Source organism: Leptinotarsa decemlineata, unplaced genomic scaffold, assembly GCF_025532065.1.
Source record: "Leptinotarsa decemlineata unplaced genomic scaffold, Ldec_3_MD MMD2_P_RNA_scaffold_5, whole genome shotgun sequence".
NCBI classification, from domain to species: Eukaryota; Metazoa; Arthropoda; class Insecta; order Coleoptera; family Chrysomelidae; genus Leptinotarsa; species Leptinotarsa decemlineata.
Window position 1 is genome coordinate 5,782,708 of NW_027412532.1, and position 22,023 is coordinate 5,804,730.

Genomic DNA, 22,023 nt, shown 5'->3' on the forward strand with positions numbered 1-22,023 from the left:
ATGAACTCTTGGTGCCATCTATCAAATGAATGTGACATTATTTTAAATTCTATTCAATCTGACCGAAAAAGTCTAAAGTCGAGTATTTTTTGGCAAAATTCCACATGTGAAAAGCAAGCAGATTGTATTCACCTTTCATAAATAAACTCTATAACCAACAAAGGACCTTTAATATATTTAGCCGTAGGAGTTTGGGAGGCATTGCACGTTCGGGACGTCCAATAACTGCAACTACGGACGAAAACAACATCGCCAAAGCTCACCAAATGGTGCTAGAAGACAGCCGAATTAAAAAGAGAGATATCAGAGATTATGAACATGTATATATATATATATATATATATATATATATATATATATATATATATATATATATATATATATATAGTATATCAACATTCAAGCCTGAGAAAGCTGTCCGTATGCTGGGTGCCGCGTTTGCTCACGTTATACCATGAACGTGTTCGAATGAACATCACCAACGCTCTGTTGGCGTAGTTTAGGGGCAAAAAATTCGTTCTAACGAACGCACATCTAGTAGACGGGACCATAACGGAATTCAGAAAGTTCTTCCTACATTTGACAAGCTGTATCTTTGTTAGGCCGGGAACTTTTCAGACCCCCCTCGTATATTTAACCTGACTCAATCTCTTAGCGTCAACATTTTTTATTAGACCTTTGAGTTTAGAATGAAAAATGATATTGGAAATATATTGAAGAGTTGTTCAACTTTTCAAACAATTCTAAAGAAATGAACTTTAAACGTTCAAGCCAATCTCAAATATACCTACACAGTAGGTTGAATAGACATACGCCTATCAGAAAACAACTACTCCCCTGGCAAATGTGCCCGTTCCAAAATTGAAGGTCGACCCTCTCAGTTGTATTGCCAATTGGATATGCAGGAAATTTTCTGTGAAGATTCCTGCACTGACGCCTGTCGGATATAATCCAACGCCCTTCGTGGTATTAGCCAGGGGAGTAGTTGTTTTCTGATGGGCGTCAGTCCATTCAACCTATATTCGAGACTGGCTTGAACGTTAAAAGTTCATTTCTTTAGATTTGTTTACTGCCAGTCTTCAAGCATAGCCCACTGACTAATAGGAAAGTTTTTCTTTTTTATTCAGAGGAATCGGGCAAATTACGGATATGCAGTTAGTTAGTACCTCGTCCACAAGATGGAGTGACATTTTGTTGTTCGCTCCAACTTAGGAAGAGGAATGAAATACTCTGAAAGAATTCCGATTTTCAATAATGGAATATCGTTAAATTAAGGTCGATGATGGCCACTATCTTGCACTGATAGGTGGCTAATGAGCCCGAAACCGGTCTGCAAGTGTGCCCCTTCCAGAATTGAAGGTCGACTCTTTCAGTTGTATTGCCAATTGCAAATGCAGGAAATTTTGTTTCGAGTTTCTGTGTTATATTTACGATTTTCAGATACACTTTCAGAAAGGTAGAAACTGTTTCACTGCAAAAATATATTTGTTCTCTTATTAGGAAACGAATTTTAATCAACTTGAAAGTTTTCTTTCATCACGTAAGATATAGTTAGTATACTCCCTGATAGGTGTCACTATTAGGAATTTATTCTTTCACACAACCGTTCTTAGAACCAAAACAACCTGTTAGCATTGTCTAAGGATTTAGACATTGCTGTTAGCATTGTATATAGACTCTGTTAGTACATAATTCTACGTTGTATTCAAAGTCGACATCTTCTGGTTGAAAGTAGAAGAAATCATCATGCTATGATCGTTGTTTGAAGTCTTCAAATAAAGCTATCTTTTGATCATTGTCCGACTTCCAAACATTGACATCTTGTGATCAATAGAAGAAACTATTTTTATGGCATTCGGTCACCCGAAGAAAGATGGCGCTTCAGGCAATTTTTTTCCAAATAACTGCAATAACGTTTCTGCTCAATATTTCGGTAAAAATATTAGAATGTATCTTTCTGTCAAACGGTTGTTACCCCCTCATTAACAACAATCGTCAGAAGCTGAAACTTGTACGAGCTAACGAGGTTGTTTTCAGTATCCCAATCAATTACATCATATTGCGAAGCTATTAATCCACATAAATAATCCACGTAAATGAGGACGCCATGTATGTGATCGATCGAGAACCCAATCCTGGAATATCAAAGATACACGAGGCTCACCAAGGCGGTCTGTCGATAAGTCAAACTTTCACGAGAAGGCAGTGAAAGAAAGAGAACGAGTCTTCTCTGTCATTCACTGCTTTTCACAGTCGGTCGACTTGGAAGCTGCAAGTGACTGCATTGGGAATTCTAATTTGTCTTGGATATCAGTGGATTGAGTTCTCGGTCGATCTGGTAGATGGCGTATTCGTAGGGAGAGAGGTCATCGCTTGTTCTGGCTTGTTTTTAAGGAAATACAGCAATGCATTTGTGGTTCAGCCTGAGATCTATCTCGGGTCACTGATGATATCTATGGCGGGTCGAAACAGAGCTGTTTCATGTTGGATGATAAACTCTTGAACTAAATATTTTATTTTGGGAACTCATCTGTAAACCCATGTATCTGAAATAATCTATATAGAGCTTACAGTCCGTATATAACAGTACTTTTGCCTTAGTCTTCAAGTGTTCAAAATCCAAGTTCTATTCATCAAGAAACTTGTAGAATCAGCAGCTTCAACTAATTTTTCCATAGTGACAAACTTGACAACTAAAAAAAACACGTTTGTCTAAATAGTTATTATTAAATAATAATTCATTATATTTAGCATGTTCAAGTAAAATGCAAAATATCACAAGAGAATTCCTTCATGTAACAAACGGAGTGGATACAAACTGGTCGATATGAAATGGTAAAAAATTATCGCCAACACTCTGTACGTCACAAACCAAAGCAAATTCTAGCCATTGACTCAAACCCTAGCAAAATCATTAATAAATAGGAATTTTTTTGGTAATGGTCTTGCGACACATGTGACATATTTTCAACGTATCGGCACATCTCGAACAAGTGCTGTGTCCACACAGAAACACCACATTCCGCTTCCTCTCCATGCAGATACCGCAAGCGTGACTTTCCTCGATCTCTGCGATCTTGCACTCCAAATATCTCATGCGCTCGGCACTGGGCTGTCGACTTTTTGCCGGAATTACTCTGCCGTCCTTGGTGATGCGCTTCAGTACGATCTGACTACACTGCAAACATTTTTTCATACGTGACGAGCAGTCCTCGCAGGCCGGTTTGTGGTTGCATGGCTCGAGTCGAACATTTTCTTCAGAGAGTTCGGAGCAAACCAAGCACTCGACGGGTTTCTTGGGAACCAGATCCTCGTCTTGACTGTCTTGCGATGTACCCACTTTATCTGGAAAAGAGCAAGAAAATGATGCTGACATAAGAAGACACCACATAAAAAAAAGAAAACCCACACTGTCTTCCGAAAGTCCAAGTCCCTTCATATGATGATTTAGATAACTGGCTCTCAGGTAGGCCTATCAACGTAGATAATTCCTCTATAATCGAACAAGTATTTGGTAATCAACTTCGAAGGATGTAAAAGCCTTGTATTTTGTCAAAAGTCTGAACCTCTTCAGGTATTCAGTATTTATTAGGCAAAGCAATGCCAATGGCCTAGGTGCTGGTTGAATGAAACTACTTGCAGTACTCACTCTTGCAAGGGAGTCAACAGCTTCATTACCTTCCAGGTCAATATGGCCAGGAATCCAGAGACAAGTTGTTAGGTCTTCTTATTGAGAAGTTAACTACCAAATTGGACATTGCTTGGTTAGAACCAGGTGCTCCCAGAGACACTTGGCTGTTCAAGAATACTTGTACTGAATGGGCTTGTTTCATGATTTTTGGTTTATAGTTCACTTGATAGAAATTTCAAATTGAAAAATAGTGCACTTTGTTTCATTTCTCTAAGTACCGTAGTTTTCCCGTAATTAATTATTAAACATCGAATGTGGTAGGGTGGTGACGTCACGCCCCTATTCCCGCTTCTTGTTCGATTGACCAATAGGAACAATCAACATTGTTAAATCGTAAAATTTACGAAGCCTATAATTATCAATTCAATTATGGAAGTGTATATGAAATTGTTAACATTTCAATTAATGAAATATTCTCCACATGGAATGAAATGTACACGAAAAATCATGTTACAATGTTTGTAAATAAGTTATATAGCTAAAATCAGTACACAAAGTCGATAGATCACAAAATATTTACCTAAACTATGATTTTATGCATCATTTAATAGTATACAGTTATGAAAATTAAAAAATATAGCAAACTGGATTGAAGAATCATTTCAAATATTCAATTTATTCTACAATCCTCATCTTCACAACTGCAATGTATTATAAAAAAAAAACAATTCCTTCATACATACCTCTTTCTAATATAGCTACTAAATTCAAGCGTTATGGGCTCGCTTGGGTAATCCGTTGAGGGGAAAGTTGAATGAGGTCAAGTATAGACGGAATTGATTGTACTCGAACTGATCCAACAAAAGCTTCTGAGGTAATGATACCATTAATCATTCGATAAAATTTAATTGATTTTGTTTCATACTTTCAGTAACAGGATTAACTCCAGATAATACTTTCTGTGGAGAATACTTGAAGTTGAAATAAAAAACTCTGTCATAAAATTCAATATTTTCGTTCCCCTTTCATTTATAGTCACTTTTTAAATGGTTTCTATAAAGTCTTGGAAGAATAGAAGGATTGCAGTTCTTTCTTTTCAATACTTTCACCATTTTTTTTTCTTATCATTTTATAATTTGGGAATCTAAACTCATTAAATGAAATAACTCACTTATAAACCAATGCACTTTCTGTTTTCTTGTGCCTTTCCGCACAATTAAAATCAGCACAGGAATGCACCATATTAATATTCAAATATATCTCTAATACACTTTCAAAACATACATAAACTAAACTCGATGAACAAACGAATTGTTCCTACGCGAGCAGGCAGCTAAGAAAAAGTTGAACCTCAATGTTGCAAAAACAAGCAGAATGGATCCGATATAACATATATTTTCAATGCCGAATAAACCAGTAAATTGAAATTTTCTGGAGATATTCATTAATTTTTTTTAAGAATAAAGCCAGCAAACAAATAAATATACAATAATGAGATCGCTCGAATCCACGAATTGAGCATAAAAATGGACAATAATATTTGCCTTGATAACTTGATATTTAAATATAACTTGATAGTACAAGTTAATTCTAAGTAGAATTAACGAGCTGTATTTTCAAATGGTTTTCGAATGCTCATGAATCCTAATAAAATAAATCAATTATGCATTCATGCCACCCACTAAAAAATAAGAAATTCAACGTTACTGGTATATTAGCCATATTGTCATCCAGTCAGCCAGCGCCCTCTGTAGTGTATGCGACAATGTGCTCTTTCTAATGTTAATGGTTTACACAAACTTCGTATTTTTGTTAAAATAATTTCGAAGTGAATGTTGGGCCTAGTTTTGTTAAAGCTAACTCCCGACAACTTACCAAGAGTCGATTTTGAAATGATCGATGAATTTTACTTGAAAAATTTGCAATACTTTGGTACCGAAATGAAGAATGAAAAATTGAAACGGTAGGTGTTATATTTAGTAGGTCCCTTTTATTTATATGACATTCATTTCAGACTTTGTTTATCGAAGGATGGAAAGTTTTGATTTAATTTTTATTTTATCTCGGCCAAGGAGCAGTATGGTGACTGAAAAAAGAAGCAAAAATATGTACAGTGAAATGTAGAACTACTCCAGAACATATCAATCCAAAAATAACCTGAAAAAATATTTTTCGGAATGTGATATAATGACACGGAATATGCAACAAAATAGGCACCCGCCAAGACCTACCTTTTACAAAAAAACGTTCTGTAATTATATAATTGTAAGAGTGGTATTCACACCGAGTTGACAACAATAACAACAAAAATGGCATCTGTCAAATTGGATCATCAGATCTGTGATTAGATATTAAAAACCAATACACTTGGCAACTCAGCTCTAGACACGATCAATTTTATTGGTCAACAGACACGCGGCCAATTTAAATTCTTGCTTTTCGAATTATTCTTTTTTCTGCAAATATAAAGAGATTTTGGTACCGATTAGGCTTGATAAGTATAATATACCCCTAACTTGATCAGTCTAAGAAAACCAGTATCATTTTCCATAGCATGAAACAAGCCCATTATGTGTGAACGTTAGTTTCTGCCAATTTATCCACTCTTAAAACAATGTGAAGAATTCACCTGAAATACAGTCGCGGAGGTCTCAAAGCAGGTTGATATCTTTGTCCTGGATATGCAACTGTATATACCCGCTCCAGGACCTGAAGCTATTTTTCATTCATCTGCCCTTCGTATTTCCCCCTCCTGGAGGACCTAGTCCTCTCCTCATGCATAAGACATCATAGTTGACTGTTGGAGGAATTAGGTTGGAGATCTTTCCCAAAATGCAGTGACTTTCAGTATAGCCAGTAGTCTGCTATTTTCCACACAAGCCTGTTTAGTGCATTTGGCAATATGCACACTCTTGTACGTTGTCATTTCTCAAAAAAAAAAAATGGAGAAGAGGTGACTTTAGAAGGATTTCCATGGGAGTGGAAGATATGGTGCAGAACATATCAGAGATAGCCTGGCAAATATGTCTCTGTACACTAAATATCACATCCAATGGATCCATCTATCCAATGGATTTGTTCAAGCCCAAAACCCCAAGATTTTCCACTTATTCAGATTCCTCTTCCAGAATTATCACATTTTTGCTGTGGTCTACACATTATCTGCATACCAACTATGGAAGTTTTTTCAAAGTTATTCTTGCAGATGACAAGGTCATCTGTATAAGCTTGCAGATCTGAATGATTTCCGTCACAAAAATCTAGTACACCCTCTTAGAATAGGAGTTTTCATTGAAATCAATAATAAATTCTAGTTCTATACCTTCAAAAAACACCACTCACCCTTATCCACCTTCAGCCTACTCCTTCTCCGTTGTCCGCCTTCTCCGGCAGCTCCCCCGTTTGGCCCTGCCTCTGTCAAGTTATATCCCTCCCTGCCATTCTCGTTCAGAGTCAAACTATCCAAATTGCAAACGTCCTCCGCCTGTTCCACGTCTTCCTCGGTCGGCTTGTAGCTCTTCACCAAGTCCTGCAGAACCTCGTCCTGCAATATGGTCAGCGCAGAGAGACCTTTGCCGTTGAGAGTGTCAAGGTCGATGCCTTTCTGTATGAGGAAGCACGCGATCGCCATCGCCATGTGGCACTCCTGCAGGTGGGCGAGATTCTGGTATATGGCGTATATTTCGGGGCTCTCGTCGCGATCGACTTCACCGTTGAGGTGGTTGCGTTTCGTCAGGACTAAGTGCAAGGCGGTGTCCTCGTCTTCGTCTTTGGCATTTATGTTGGCTTTCAGTCTGACGAGTAGTTCGATGACAGCGCAGTGGCCTGCAACATTTTGGAAATGCAAATAGTAATATGAAGAGACTTTTACTTCGACAAAAAAAAATAAATGTAATGGTATAGTATACATGAAGTCAATTCGATTGGCATGAAAACTACCGAACGTCGGCAGTTTCTTTGTATGGCATGGGCAGTGTGGTACAACTATTTTCAAAATTAATTTAATTTTTTTAAAACCTATACGTTCTTTTTATTAATTTGTGTAATTGCTGACTTGTTTATTTTGTGGAAATTCATGATCACTTTAATAAAGAGAATGAAAACATTTTTGTCTAATTTCCACTAGATATTTTATTTAGTTAGTTTTTATACTTGATAATTTATTTATGTATATACACGGGCATGTCCAATTTTGAATAGAAGTATTAAGTCTCTGTTTTCTGCGAACCTAAAGAGAAGGTATGTTCAAAATGCATGATAATGCAGTAGTCATAGTATAACGCATCTTGAAGGCAATATATCGCATGCTGTACGGTCTCGAGTTGGGATAAAACCCAAAACTGGTCGTAAAAATAAAATAACTAATGGAAATTAGACAAAAGTATTTTCATTCGTTTCATATAAGTTTTTTATTAGTAGTAAAGAGTAATGCCAGAGTAATGTCTTTTATTTAGCTGTTTGGATTGAGTTCGTACAAACTATACACAGAATTTCTACAAAAATATATCCTAAGTTTTTTCTTGCATACATAATAAAGGGGAGCCCAAGCGGGAATTTCGGGACTTACTAAAGCGCGGCAGATTAATATACAGGAGGATACCTTGTACCCGGTTAAGTATCTCCACCAAATACAAACCCTATATATAAGGTCGCCTGTGAGGGATAAAGGATCAGATTAGTAAAAAAAATTGATCATCAGAAATTCTCGAGCACGTCAGATTAAAGTAGGGCGAGTTAATAACAAAAATTCGTCGATAAAGTTTAATGCGTGCAATTGTGTGATACCTATATTTCCCTATCTGAGTTTCTATTCCTCTATTCTCTATTCACTTTTTCCCTATCTATTACTCTCTCACTCCGTCCCCACTCTGAATTATGTTGCCATGACGCCATCACAGCTGATCACAGAGACTCGTTCGTGATGAAGATGATGATTAATTAATCAATTCATTGATGGATGTAGCCGTTACTACATGGTAGGAAATCATAATGAAGAAAAGAGAAATTAAACTTTCTATGTTTTCTACCACTTTTATTTGTAACTAACGTTACTGCAGTTTCATCCTATAAGGACATTTTCAAACAATATATTTATTTATTTATTTAATTTTTTATTTATTTTTATTAAGTAGGCAAGCCTAATATACAAAAAAAAGAAAAATTACAAATTCATAAATATCTCACGACATTAACTATGTAAATATATTAACATTTTAAAGTACCTTTCAAGGAAAACCAAATATACATACATATCTATAGATTGTTAGGTTAGTACATTAAAAAATTACAAATATCATAATGAGCTGTCACTAATATACTTCTTTAATGATGACTTAAATTGGTTTATTGAATTAGATTCTTTTACAAATTGTGGTAGTTTATTAAATTCGTTTAAGCCTTTATGAAATATACTATTCATTCCAAATTTAGTGTTAGTTTTATAATGTAAAAATTGTTATTTCTTCTCGTATTGTAATCATGAACTTCATTATTTCTCAATAAGAATTTTTGAAAGTAATTGGGTAGCAATCCTTTATGCAGCTTAAATATAAAGATCATAGTCATATATAATATACGTTCTTCAACTGAAAACCAGTTTAGACACTGTAACATCGATTTAATTGCTGAGTAACGGCTACATCCCAATATTAATTGCATGTCCCGATTTTGAAGTTTTTGCAATTGCTCATACAACACATATGTTTGAAAATGTCCTTATAGGACGAAACTGCAGTAACGTTAGATACAAATAAAAGTGGTAAAAACATAGAAAGTTGCATTTCTCTTTTCTTCAATATTTAATCAATTGATTATAAAAAATTAAACTTTTTTGAGCATTTTTTAAACATTATTTTCTTATAAATACGAATATTCTACTTAAAAAACATGCACTTATTTATTTGCATGCTATTTCCTGAGATTTTCAATTAAGTTCAATGAATTAAAAAAAATTATTTTTGTCAGATTAAGCGAATCCCTCTAGATAATCGTCAGATTATGAGACAGCACGTCTAAAACATAAAGATGAACCGCATATATCTTAATCTGACTTGCACATTATAATAATGGCCGCGAGTTTGCGTCAGATTGAAATCGTCAGATTATTGAATGAGAGCATTTTGTTGCACTTAACACCCCCTTAGAAAATCTGACGCGCTCGAGTATGTCCATGCAACAGTATATATTATATAATTTTTTTTTCTTCTTATCATCTAAGCTTTGCAACCTAATATGTCTCAATGACGCTCGATTAAATCCCCATTTTGCATCGTGGGCTCCCCTGCTATAACAATACTCAAATATATGGTCCTCAGTGTTGTAATGACGCCGGTATGTTATAATAATTTCAACTTTTTTTACCAAGAGAGAAGAGACAGCTTTTTTCTTACCTTGACTCACAGCCAGAAGAAGGGCAGTCTGGTTTCGATTGTTCCTCAAGTCTATATCGGCTTGTCCCAACCTAACTAAAGTTTCTACTACATCTTTATGGCCATTGAGGGAGGCCAGATGTAGAGCCGAAAAACCGTCATCTTTTTTGACATCTACCAATTGTCTGGCGACGCTTAGCAATTTCCTAGTTGCAAAAGTCTTTCCTTTCAAAGCTGCATGGTGTAACACGTTGAATCCACGTTTATTTTGAAGGGTGAAGTCCGTTCCTAAATAGTAATTTATAACATAGGTCATTAGAGTAGTGACGCAATTATTTTTAAATTTTTCATGGATCTTTTCTGTTTTGTAAAATATGTTAAAATGTTTTTCCGTTAACCAGCGGTTGCACCCCTACGAACCACGACCCTCAGAAGTCGAAACTTGTGCGAGCTAAGGACTAACGAGGTCTTACCTTTTAACGTGTGATTCCTAACACGGTGATGATGAAGTTCGAAAAGTTTATCTATACTGAGGGCATTTTCAACAGGGCTGGTATAAACTGAAGTGAGTTTAGAAGAAGAACTCTATTCATTCATTTTTTTAGTAGGACATGTCTTAATATAAAAATGAAAAAATATCTATACAAACATGTTTCTAGACTAATAGTTATATAATAAAAAGAAAAGACAGACAAATACTAAAAAATAAAATAATGCACTCAAAGTATATAAATTCGTGTGAACAAGATTGATTATGTTGTGATACATTCTGGTGATTTATAGTGACTGGATATGTTTACTGATCCTCGTTTTAAATACATAAATGGTATTAGATTGATTGATATCTTGTGGTAGCTTATTGAACTCATCGAGTCCTTTATAGAACAGCGATTTCATTGAGTTTACCATTTTCCAATTAGGAAGATGAAACATATTATTTCCTCTAGTAGTATAATTATGTATTTAGGAGTTAATCGTAGTGAATTCACTTAGATAATCTGGAAGTAGCCTATAATAATAATAATAATCGTCTTTATTGTTACCCAGCTGTAGTTACATACAAATATTTAAATAAATTAGAGAGCTAGTTGCTGACATAACAAAAGGCGAAGTTCAACTCAGTTAGCACAAGTGCTACTGAGTTGTTTCACAGAAGTTATTCCTGCATATGCTGTTGGCGATACAACTGCCGCAATAGATTTTCAATTATTGGAACAATTATATCCAACAGGTGTCAGATATAATCCAACGCCCTTCGTGGTATTAGCCAGGGGAGTAGTTATTTTCTGAGAGGTGTCAGTCCATTAACCTACTGTGTAGGAAGTTGAGACTGGCCTGAACAAATTGTTCTTAGATAATTTGCTTTATAGCCAGTCTTCAAGTATGTCCACTGACTATATGTGAAAGTTTTCTTTCCTTATACGAGGAATTGGGCAAATTTCGGATATGCAGTTGGTTACCTCGTTCACAGGCAGATGGGGCGAAGACAAACCTGTTGTTTGTTGTATGCTTCAGCTTAGTTCGAGGAATGATACTCTGACGGAATTCAATTTTCAATTATCGGAAATCATCGACTTTATGTTGATGATATACACTACCTTGAACTACCTTGAACTGACGAGTGGCCAAACAGCCCGAAACCGGTCTGCAAGTGTGTTCCAATAATTGAAAATCTATTGCGGCAGTTGTATTGCCAACAGCATATGCAGGAATAACTTTTGTGAAGAATCCTGCACTGACACCTGTCGGATATAATCCAACGCCCTTCGTGGTATTAGCCAGGGGAGTAGTTGTTTCCGAGAGGTGTCAGTCCATTAACCTACTGTGTAGGATGTTGAGACTGGCCTGAACGAATTGTTCTTAGATAATTTGATTTATAGCCAGTCTTCTAGTATGCCCACTGACTATATGCGAAAATCATTCATAAATTATTGTATTGTATTTTATATTTATACTCAAATTTATTACATACAGGATGTACCTTGAAAAATCTTATTTATATATATATATATATATATATATATATATATATATATATATATATATATATATATATATATATATATATATATATATAAAACAACATTTCAATTATTCCTAGAAATGAGAAAATCCATGAACATTTCACCAGAAATAACTCTCAACTACATCAAACTTATAGTAGTTTGACAGTATCAAAAAAACACCCCGTGTGCATTGGGGTTAAGCTATATAATAAGCTTAGTGAGGGCATTAAATCCTCAAATATCAATGTCTTTAAAAGGCGACTCAAGATTTTTCTATTGCAAAAAACATACTACTCTGTGGATGAGTTTCTGCTTGAATCCTAATTTGATTGACTTTTTTTATGCATGTTTTATGTTTTATATTGACTTTTTTATGTTTGTTTGACCTGTTGAATCAGCCAGTATTTTATGATGATATGTTTTTTTGTCTAATGTGATTGTGAAGGAAAATTGACTTAATAAATGTTTGATTGATTGATTGATTGATTGTGCTAACTTGCTTTGCTTCCGAATAAAGGGGTGTCATACTTTTACTAAAAATGTTGTTACTTTAATAATAACTTAAAAGACTTTTCGTATAACGAATGTTTTGACTAAATAATTTGCTTTCAAAAATTATACTAAAATTATCGTGTGAAGTGAAATTATCAATGGCGTTTGATATTTATCTATTTATTGTTCACTGAAGACTACTTACCTTGTGCTCTGCACAGGTGTTCTATAACCTGCAGATTATCCTTTCCAATGGCATCATGTAAAGCAGTATCACCGTAATGATCAGCGCAATTCGGGTTTGCGCCTGCTGCCAACAAGATTTCAATACATTTCGCTGGTTGTTTGTGAGCCGCTATGTGTAAAGCAGTACATCCACTGAAATTGGCAGCATTAACCTCTATTCCAGTTTTGACCAATAAATCCAAAACCTATAAAATTGATTCGAAAATACTGAAATAATACTTTTCAATTAAAATCATATCAGAAATGAAGGGTAATACATTTAGTGATTTCAAAACCGCCGGTCTGACAAGGTTGTCCACTGTTGAATATCCGTCATCAGAAGCCGTTTACGAATATTGATCGTTTAACAACTGAAGAACGCATAAAAATAGTTGAAACTTACTACAGACGTGGTGGTTCAAGTGACCACTTTTCTAGCATCACGAGATGATTATGGTCGTCATAATCGAACTACTGTGCAAAGAATTGGCAAGATTATGAAGGAATTTGATGAGACTGAAACCGTTACAGATGTGGTCAGGCCTGTGAATCATCGCAATATGAGCAATAGCGAAAATATAGCTTCTGTTGGTAACAAAGTGTGGCGGATAATCCGGGCTTGTCGATTCCACGGCTTCCTCAGCAATTGGGCCTATCTTTTGGAGTATTAGGCATTTGGATTTGCACCTCCATCCATTTGAAGTCCATCTCATGCAACAATTAAAGATGGCTGACGATTCACAACGCAGTAGATATGCTTACTGGGTGCTAGAGCAACAGGTTTCAATGATGATTTTTCTAATGTAATTTTCTTCATCTCATTTCTCACTCAGTGGTTACGTCAACAAGCAAAATTGTCGCATATGGATCTCGGAGGAACCAGAAGTGATTGTGAAACAACCATTGTATCCGCAAAAAGTGACTGTTTGGTGCGCATTATGATCTGGAAGTGTTATTGGGCCAATTTTTTTCGAAAATGACGCTGTGACCGTGTGATAACGCGACTTTTTTGGCCTGCAACTGAAGATTATGAAGTAGATGACATTTGGTTTCGACAGGAAAGTGTCACCAGCCACACAACACGACCGATTTTGGTTTTATTGTGTGAGAAGTTTCCACAGCGCGTAATTTCACGTTTTGGCGACGTCAATTGACCACCTAGATCATGTGACTTGACGCCGTTAGACGTTTCTTTGTGGGGCAACGTCAAAGATCGTGCCTACGCAGATGATCCCCTAACATTGGAGCATTTGAAAACCAACATTCGTTATCGCCGAGATACCGCCTGAAATGTGCTAAAAAGTGGTCGAAAGCAACCTTAAAAGGATCGGTTGCTGCAACCAATCTAGAGAGGGTCATTTAGATGACATTGTATTTCGTATATATTGAATGGCAAGGTCCAAGAAATATAATGAAATAAAAGTTTCATCGGAATCATAGTTTATGTGTGTTTCATTTAACTTTACTTTTGAAACCGAAAAATGGATAACCCCTTTTGAAAAAAGGATTAGGTTCACCAGAAATGAATGTATTGCATCAAACAGACCACAGAGGAGTGCAAATAGAAATTACATATTAATGAAATCAACAAAAAATTCCCAAATATATTACTGTACGATATAATTATTAGCTTAGTAACATTTGACATGTATTACATGTATTACAAGTATCATTTTACGTTTCATTCAAAAATTGAACATTGTGAACAATCGTTCTGTTATGACTTGAAGGAACCAAACATTCTACATTTGATATCAACTTTAGACATGAATAAAGTACATATACACATTTCAGGGGGAAGGTCCTCTGTGGCTATCTGTGAACAGAGTGTTCACAGTTTTATAGCTATAATTTGAGATGAAAACAAATCACATTCCATACTACATATTTATTGGACACTTGAAACACTCACCTCTGGCTGGTTACCGAATGCTGCGTAGTGCAAGCAAGTATCTCCGTCGTTGTCGCTAGCATTCACGGAAGCCCCACATTTGAGTAAAAGTTCGACGACGTGCACATGTCCCTGGTGAGAGGCTACTTGGAGTGCAGTTTTGCCGCTGCTACGCCCTTCTACCGCATTGCGGGGAGCATTTTTCAGCAGCCCCCTCACCGCTTCCAAATGGCCCTGAGCTGCTGCTCGTACTAGCTGATCCGCTAGACTGTTACTCTGATCTTCTGCCTGTTTGGCAGGTGACCATTGTACTGAAAAATTCAGTTGGCCGGTTCAGAATAATAGGGTTTGAAATTTGGAATGCAAATACTAAAATAATATTGGAGAAGGCTCTGGAAAGAATTCTCATCTAAATCGTAAAATAATTATACACTAATTCACCCCACTCCCCTAAAAGTATCCCTACATAGACAACTTCAACTTTTCAAGATTCTATGCCACTACCATTACCAGAATGAAAATGAAGCATTGTAAGTTTCCTGTATATTTGGCAAAAATAGGCATTGATGTAGACCAGCCATTCTCAACCTGCAGCCCAAGGGCCGCATACAGTCCGCTGGGTCTTTGTGACTGGCCCACTTGGAGTTGTAGAAGACTTTTGATTTTACTTTCAATGAAAGGTCAAACCCGAGACACAGATTACATTGATATTATTTGAGATTTTTTAGAGAAGAATGAAATTGACACAAAATAATCGTGTTTGTGCACGGATGCCCGTCCTTCAATGACTGGATCCGAAAGTGGATACATTACATTGTTCGAAAAGAAATATAACTTTACAAATTTAATTACATTTCATTGCATTATCCACCAAGAAAACTTGGCAGCGCCTGCTGTAAATCCGGAAATAGAAGCAGTGATGAAGACTGTTATCAATATTGTCAATTATATTCCAGCAAGAGAATTGAATCACAGAAAATTTAAAATCCTTTTGGAAGAACTGGGAAGTGAGTATAAAGACGCCCTTCTACATACCTCAGTGCGATGGCTTTGTAGAGGAAAATTTTGGAAAGGTTTTTTTTCTCCACGCCATGAAATAATGTTTTTAGAGCAAAATAAATAAGTGTACCCTGAATTGCAAATGGGTGGATGGTGGTTTCTTTTAGCCTTTATATGTGTTATTACAGAAAAACTAAATAGCCTTAATTGAAAATTACAAGGTGAAAATAACATAGTCTCACAGATGGTGAATAAACTATTAGCTTTTGAGGAAAAGCTAATTATTTATCATGAAGAAATTCAGAACAAACAGCTGCAAAATTTTAGAACTATGAGAAAGACTACAGAGGACCATATTGACATTTTTGAGAAAAACTACTCCATAATTTCAAATTATATAATTGCATTATTAGATCAATTTCAAAAAAAGTTCCAAGATCTAACAAAAATCAAAATATATTTGCTACTTGTAAAAAATCCGTGGCATCTAGAAACAACAACTATTTCAGAGCTAGCATCAGTTTTAAATTGTAATTACTCAGAGTTGTTCGATGAGTTCATCGATTTTAAAAACGACACCAACTTAGCAGTCCTTTTAAAAAAAAAAGGGAAAAAATATGTGGAATTTTGGAGCATTGCTCCCCAAAAATATAAAAGCCTCCAAAGAAGTGCCCAAATCTAATTAAAATTCTTTGGGTCTACATTCGTGTGTGAATTGTCTTTTTCGAAAACGAAATACAGAAAGAATATGTTCAGAAACAAACTTACAGACTCTCATCTAGATGATGTAATAAGGTTAGCATTCAGCAACAAATCAGATCTTGACAAAGTTTTGAAAAAGTGTTCGCAGTATCAAAAATCTCATTAAAATAAGATGGTTTCATACAAAATTTGGTCTACATCGCATATGGCTTAGTGATAACCTTATATTATAAAGGTTACAAGGTCATGTATTGTATAGCTGGATTTATTGTGACCACCTTTTTTTTTTAATAAACAATACCAATTTTGAATTTTTTTATCAACACTTGAATATTTTTTTGTAGCACGCCCATTAAGACCGAAACGTGTTTGTGGCCCCATTAAAAAAAAAGGTTAAGTATGGCTGATGTAGACCCATTATGCTCATGTGACGATATTCTTTAGAGAACATAAATGACATCCTATTTCCATGTCCCAACTTCCAACTGTACCAGCCCGATTTCTTAGATAATTTGCTTTCCTCAAATGTATCGTTTCCAAACAACATTCACTGGGGTATTATGATTTGAAATATACTCATAAAAACGGACACAACGTTTGAAACAACCTAATAAATGTAGAAGTAAAAATGACGATCCTTTAAATTTAAGCTGTCGCTCAACTCACTTTACCAGTATAGTTTCTATTTATATTTGAAATATATGAAGCATAAACAATTTCAGAGTTGCGAAGTTCAAGAGCTTTCAAATTACTTTGAATTGAATTCCTTTTTTCTAGGAAAATTCCTATACCACCTCTTCATTAATAACATGGTGAATCAGCATAGTTAAAGCTCAGAAAATTTTACTGAAACTCTACTTCATTCATTGAGATGTAAAATATCACCACAATATTCAAACCAATAATATAAATTTCATGTCACATAAATGGAGCATTTCAGTGTTACAAAAATAAGTTCATTGCATCTTACTTGATGGCTCTTGTCTTTGGTTTTGAAGAGCATGCATTGTGTTTGCCAGTTCCGCTGCACTCCCAGGGATGATCCTCACACACTGAGGATGCAACGTCCAAGTATGGCCTTCCAGCTGAACCCTCAAGTCTCCATCCGAATATACTTTGAGAACTTTACCAAGTTTTCCTAAGGACTAGAGAAAAGGTAAACTATAGATTTTCATCTTTTTGAAGTAACTAGCAACTACAAAAGATTATTAACTTACATTTCTCATGATTTCAATCCATTCGCCGTGACCCCTTTGCAATTCTTTGACTTTTTCTGCATCTGTTATCAATGTTACTACATCTCCCACTGCGAAACTATTGACTTTATGAAGAGTGATGGGATTGAAAGTCCAACGATTGTTGCAACCTTCGTATTGAACCCTAATGTCACCTTTGTCCGTTACCCGATGAACAGATCCAACTTTTCCAATATACTGAAAAGGTTTAATAAATTATAATGATTGAATTCGACAAGTTAGAGGTGCAAGGAAAGGAGAAAATGCACAAAGTCCCAATCAATCCATAAGTTTTAGTAATTCATTTAAAAATATTCTCTCCAACAGCAAGATTCAGAGACACATTGATTTTTCTTTAGAAGGATTACATATGAGCAATTATGCAGCACAATCTATATGCACTTTCGAATCACAGTGGGACTACTTACAGCGGGCATACACAGCATACTGCAGACACCCCTACACTGGCACAAGGCATGAATTCAACGATTCACACGTATTCCCAATTTCACTAAATTGGCCTGTGAGTGGAAAGGCATATGTCCTCTTTTATGAACAGGAAGGAACGAAGTCGCACCTTGGTTTAGAATGGTTTTATAAACCAAAACCGGTCGTAACATATAAAAATCTTAGTAGAAATTAGACAAAAGTTAGTTTCTTTATCCAGAATGTATAAATAAATGACCTGATTTAACAAAGTTGGTTCTTACATCAGCCATCCTGGGATTCCATCCTCCATGACCCTGTTGCATAGCTTTTAGTTGGTCCACTGAAACAGTAACTTTTACTTTATCTCCGATTCCAAAAGGGCAAGGACCTGATCTACTAGGTCTAATTACTTGTTGATCTACATTTTGGCCTGAAAAGATCAATATTTACAATGCAACATCAATAGAAAGAGGCAGGGTAAAGTTTAATGACAAACAATTTTAAAGATAACAATATTTATGTTGGTGCATTCATAATAAACTGCTAATGAATGTGAATTTAAATATATCTCTGAACATTTCATGTGCTGTTTCAATAAGAAAAAACATTTGCAATCTTAGTTCATTGGAATCAATTAATAGCTACTTATAGAAAAGTTTAGCTAAACAAAATATAATTGATGAAAAATTAACATATTGTGATTAAAGACAGTTATTTAAGCAACACAATATCGCTGTTGACTTTTCCCTTGGAATAGATCTGATAGTTTTGGAAAATATTTCAATTGTCAATCAGCCAACCACATAAGTCTTCTGAAGATACGTGGGTAAAACGAGGTCTTGTCATTTAACGTGCGATCCCAAGAGCTTGATATAAAAAAAGAAATCATAATTTCTCGAAGTTGAAATGAAATTTGTGACACTTAGCAAAACTTTTGTGTTTGGGAGTAAAACAAAACTCCTGTAGTTACCGAAGGATTACGTTTTTAGAGATTTGAGCGAAATTCAAGATTTCCTCTCTGGCCAAGTACCTGCATCTGATGCACATTATTCTACAGAAGAGTTTCTAAAGTATTAATTTATTGAACCATCGATCGTTTGCCTTCGAAAAACATGTTTTCATTACACATTCAATTTATTCATATTATTGTAAATATGGCATGTACAAAATTATTACAATTTTTCTTTACAGAATGGGGTTAGATGAGCTCTCTGAGTACAACGTACTTAGGCATAAATGCCTGTGTGTGTGTTGTATCCAGTGCTTCTCTAAAAACTATCTATTAGTACTGTACATAAACTATGATAAAAATTTTGGCGGGCAAAAATTTCCAAAAATAATAGTGTAAAGCATAACTTCAAACACATGTGTATTTCATGTGTGCACATTAATTTTAATCAAAATTCTGAATGATATTTGATGATTGATAGAGCATAGGGAAAGCAGCAATGGTGTGTAATTCATTGAAACATTTTAGCATACCTTATGTTTCAGTTGATTCGAATTAATTTGATCTATATAAGTGTTTGAAGGCAAAAATTATTCATCATATTTCTCATACCTAAAACTGGAAGATGATCTGGATAATAATAACCACCGGAAGAAGATTCTACGAATTTTATGTCACAATTTCCTTTGTGGCCCAACCTATATACATTAGTAGATCCATAATACCAACGGACATTCACCACCGACCTACTACTCTCGTTGTCCCAACCCCTGATGTCCAAAACAATACCAAGCTTTCCTAAAAGTGAAAGATATGCAGTGGCGTGGAACAGTATTGGGAATACAAAAATTAATCACCTTCTCCCCCATCCTGGTTTCCCCATTCCCAATTGAAGCCCCTTACTACTTTGGCATCAACAAAAATCCCCCTCAACTCACATTTTCTACCATTGGCACGTGGTGGAAGATCGACCCTAAAAAAATTACTCAATTTTTGAACCGTGTTTCAGCAGAAAATGTACCTTCTACGGTTAATGAAAGAAAAAAAAAGTTTATATTAGTTGGGAACTGGTTCTTACGAATTATATTAATTCTCAACTCAACCAAAAATGCCTGAATAGTGGTTATTCTTACCTTCCTATATTTGATGACTTTTTCTAGAAAAAATATGTTAATTACAACTATTTACTGAAATATCAGATGTTTTATACTGAAATCAATGAAATAATGAAGGTATATGTGAAATTCAGACATACAGATACAGACAACAAAAATACAGTCACGGACATCAAATAATACTTAACAGGTTGTACAGTCTTTCTATCTCCTAGAACTGACACTAGGGTCAAAATAGTTCCCAATTAATATCAATATTTGGAAAACCAAACTTTTCAGTAAAGTGTCCATACTTACCCAACATAATTTGCAGAATCAAATCTTTTGAAAGTGTGGGTGAGGTTATGTTTATCTCCATGGTAACACATGTAACATAAGTCATAGTCATAGCAAATCATGCATTTGTACCGCATTCCGCTGATTCCCTGACTGTTACAACCATCACATACTATGTTTGGTTGCCTCACACCTAAACAATCAATCTTGTTAAGGACAAATAAAAACTGTCAGTGAAAAAAGATTTTTATTATCTATGCATCATTGATATGGTGACAAAAGATGGAATAACCATCAGCATATGTTAGCAAACTCACATGCTATTATTAAGATCAATTCCTATAATTGTTGATGCAGTTCTTAAACAATAAGAACTGCATGTAAATACTAGAATTTCATCCCAACAAAATGATGAAAACAGGCAAATCTAAATTTGAAATTATATTCCAACAAATTCTTACCAATTTGTGCATTATCGATGATTCTCAGATCAAACTTCCCTTCATAACCGACCCTATAATTTGTTCTGGATCCGTTATCCCATTGCACTACAACTGTTTTATCTGGTGCTCCAACTGTTCCTGTTCTTCCTATTTCACATACTGTTCCAATATGCCCTTCTCCCCCATCTGAATTAATTAAAAGAAGTAATTTTCAATTTAATCGAATAAGGTATGTTTAGTAATGTAAAATATTCACTGATTTCTATACAGGTTCTTCCTTTGAAAACTAAAATATGATCAAAATTATTCCAGATCATAAGAACATATCTGAAAAGGCACATACAATTTGATAATCTGTCATGGATCTGGAAGAGTTGAAAAATGGAGAAAACTGTACAGTCATAAAACTTGGAGCAATTTTATCAACCTTTGCACTAATTTTGATTGATAATACACTTTTTTGTCATTGAGCCCACTGAGAAGGCATTTCCTACACAAAATATTGAAAAGAGAGGCAGGAAACCATTAGAATGGAAAGAAAAGTCTAGCTAGGAAATAATTTGAAATGATCTTGAACATACAAAGAAAATCCACTGGCCCCTGCAGTGATAAGATCTATTGTTGAAACTTTTATCATTCATCATATGATTCATAGGATAATTAATATCCATATTTCTTTTCATCACTGGCTCAAACTATATATCTATGTAATTTATGGAAACTGCAATGAATTCAATGAATAATCACACATTTGTTTGTAAACTGCAACACATGTCACATAAATATTGCTAAATACAAACAATAGAATTTTAGAAAAAGTAATGGTTGATTTGTCAGTTCTACCTTGGTTTTCCCAGTTCCAGTCAGGCCCCCTCACGATTCGAACACCAGGAGTCCACATGTTATGTCAAGATTCCTAATTTTACAGTTAAAACATTTTCAACATATCAGGAATCAGAAGTATTTTGCAGGAAAATGAAAGCTTAACTTTCACACCTCATTTAACAAAAACAAAAATAGTTATATTTCTTAATCTCCAACTATTTATTGTTAATTACATTATTCTTAGACCATCTACTTATAAAATGAGTATATTTATAGCAATTTCAATTAGTTCGTATCTTTCACTTGTGCGTAAAAGCAATAAATAAACATCTGACAATACAAAATAAGGTAAACTGACATTTCACAAGTATTTCCGTTTCTCTAGTTATTTCGTGACTTATATGACATGGAACAAAAAACAAACGTGGTGGGTTTCC

General features: G+C 35.0%; 1 protein-coding gene across 2 annotated transcripts; it reads right to left on the bottom strand.

The window, feature by feature from the left end:
• Window positions 1–2,707: 2,707 nt before the first annotated feature.
• mib2 (E3 ubiquitin-protein ligase mind bomb 2) lies at window positions 2,708–21,953 on the bottom strand. Of its 2 annotated transcripts, none has more exons than XM_023166908.2 (13): window positions 21,605–21,953; window positions 20,780–20,947; window positions 20,340–20,511; window positions 19,785–19,900; window positions 19,540–19,725; window positions 18,260–18,318; window positions 17,532–17,747; window positions 17,285–17,459; window positions 14,635–14,924; window positions 12,703–12,928; window positions 10,021–10,287; window positions 6,974–7,456; window positions 2,708–3,345 (listed from the first exon to the last, which is right to left on the bottom strand). In XM_023166908.2, the coding sequence occupies exons 1-13, from the start codon at window positions 21,660–21,662 to the stop codon at window positions 2,915–2,917; spliced, it is 2,847 nt and encodes a 948-aa protein (XP_023022676.2). In that variant the 5' UTR covers window positions 21,663–21,953; the 3' UTR covers window positions 2,708–2,914. The 2 variants fall into 2 exon arrangements, with proteins under 2 accessions (XP_023022676.2, XP_023022675.2); XM_023166907.2 differs by having other exon boundaries at window positions 18,260–18,408; window positions 21,605–21,951.
• Window positions 21,954–22,023: the final 70 nt, after the last annotated feature.

What these genes read in the sequence shown, in the direction of transcription:
- mib2 (XM_023166907.2), bottom strand. Translation starts at nt 21,662, where the DNA reads ATGTGGACTCCTGGTGTTCGAATCGTGAGGGGGCCTGACTGGAACTGG. An exon ending in CATCGATAATGCACAAATTG is followed by an intron (nt 20,512 to 20,779) that starts GTAAGAATTTGT and finishes TTGATTGTTTAG; the next exon opens with GTGTGAGGCAACCAAACATA. An exon ending in CATTCGGTAACCAGCCAGAG is followed by an intron (nt 12,929 to 14,634) that starts GTGAGTGTTTCA and finishes TCAATTTTATAG; the next exon opens with GTTTTGGATTTATTGGTCAA.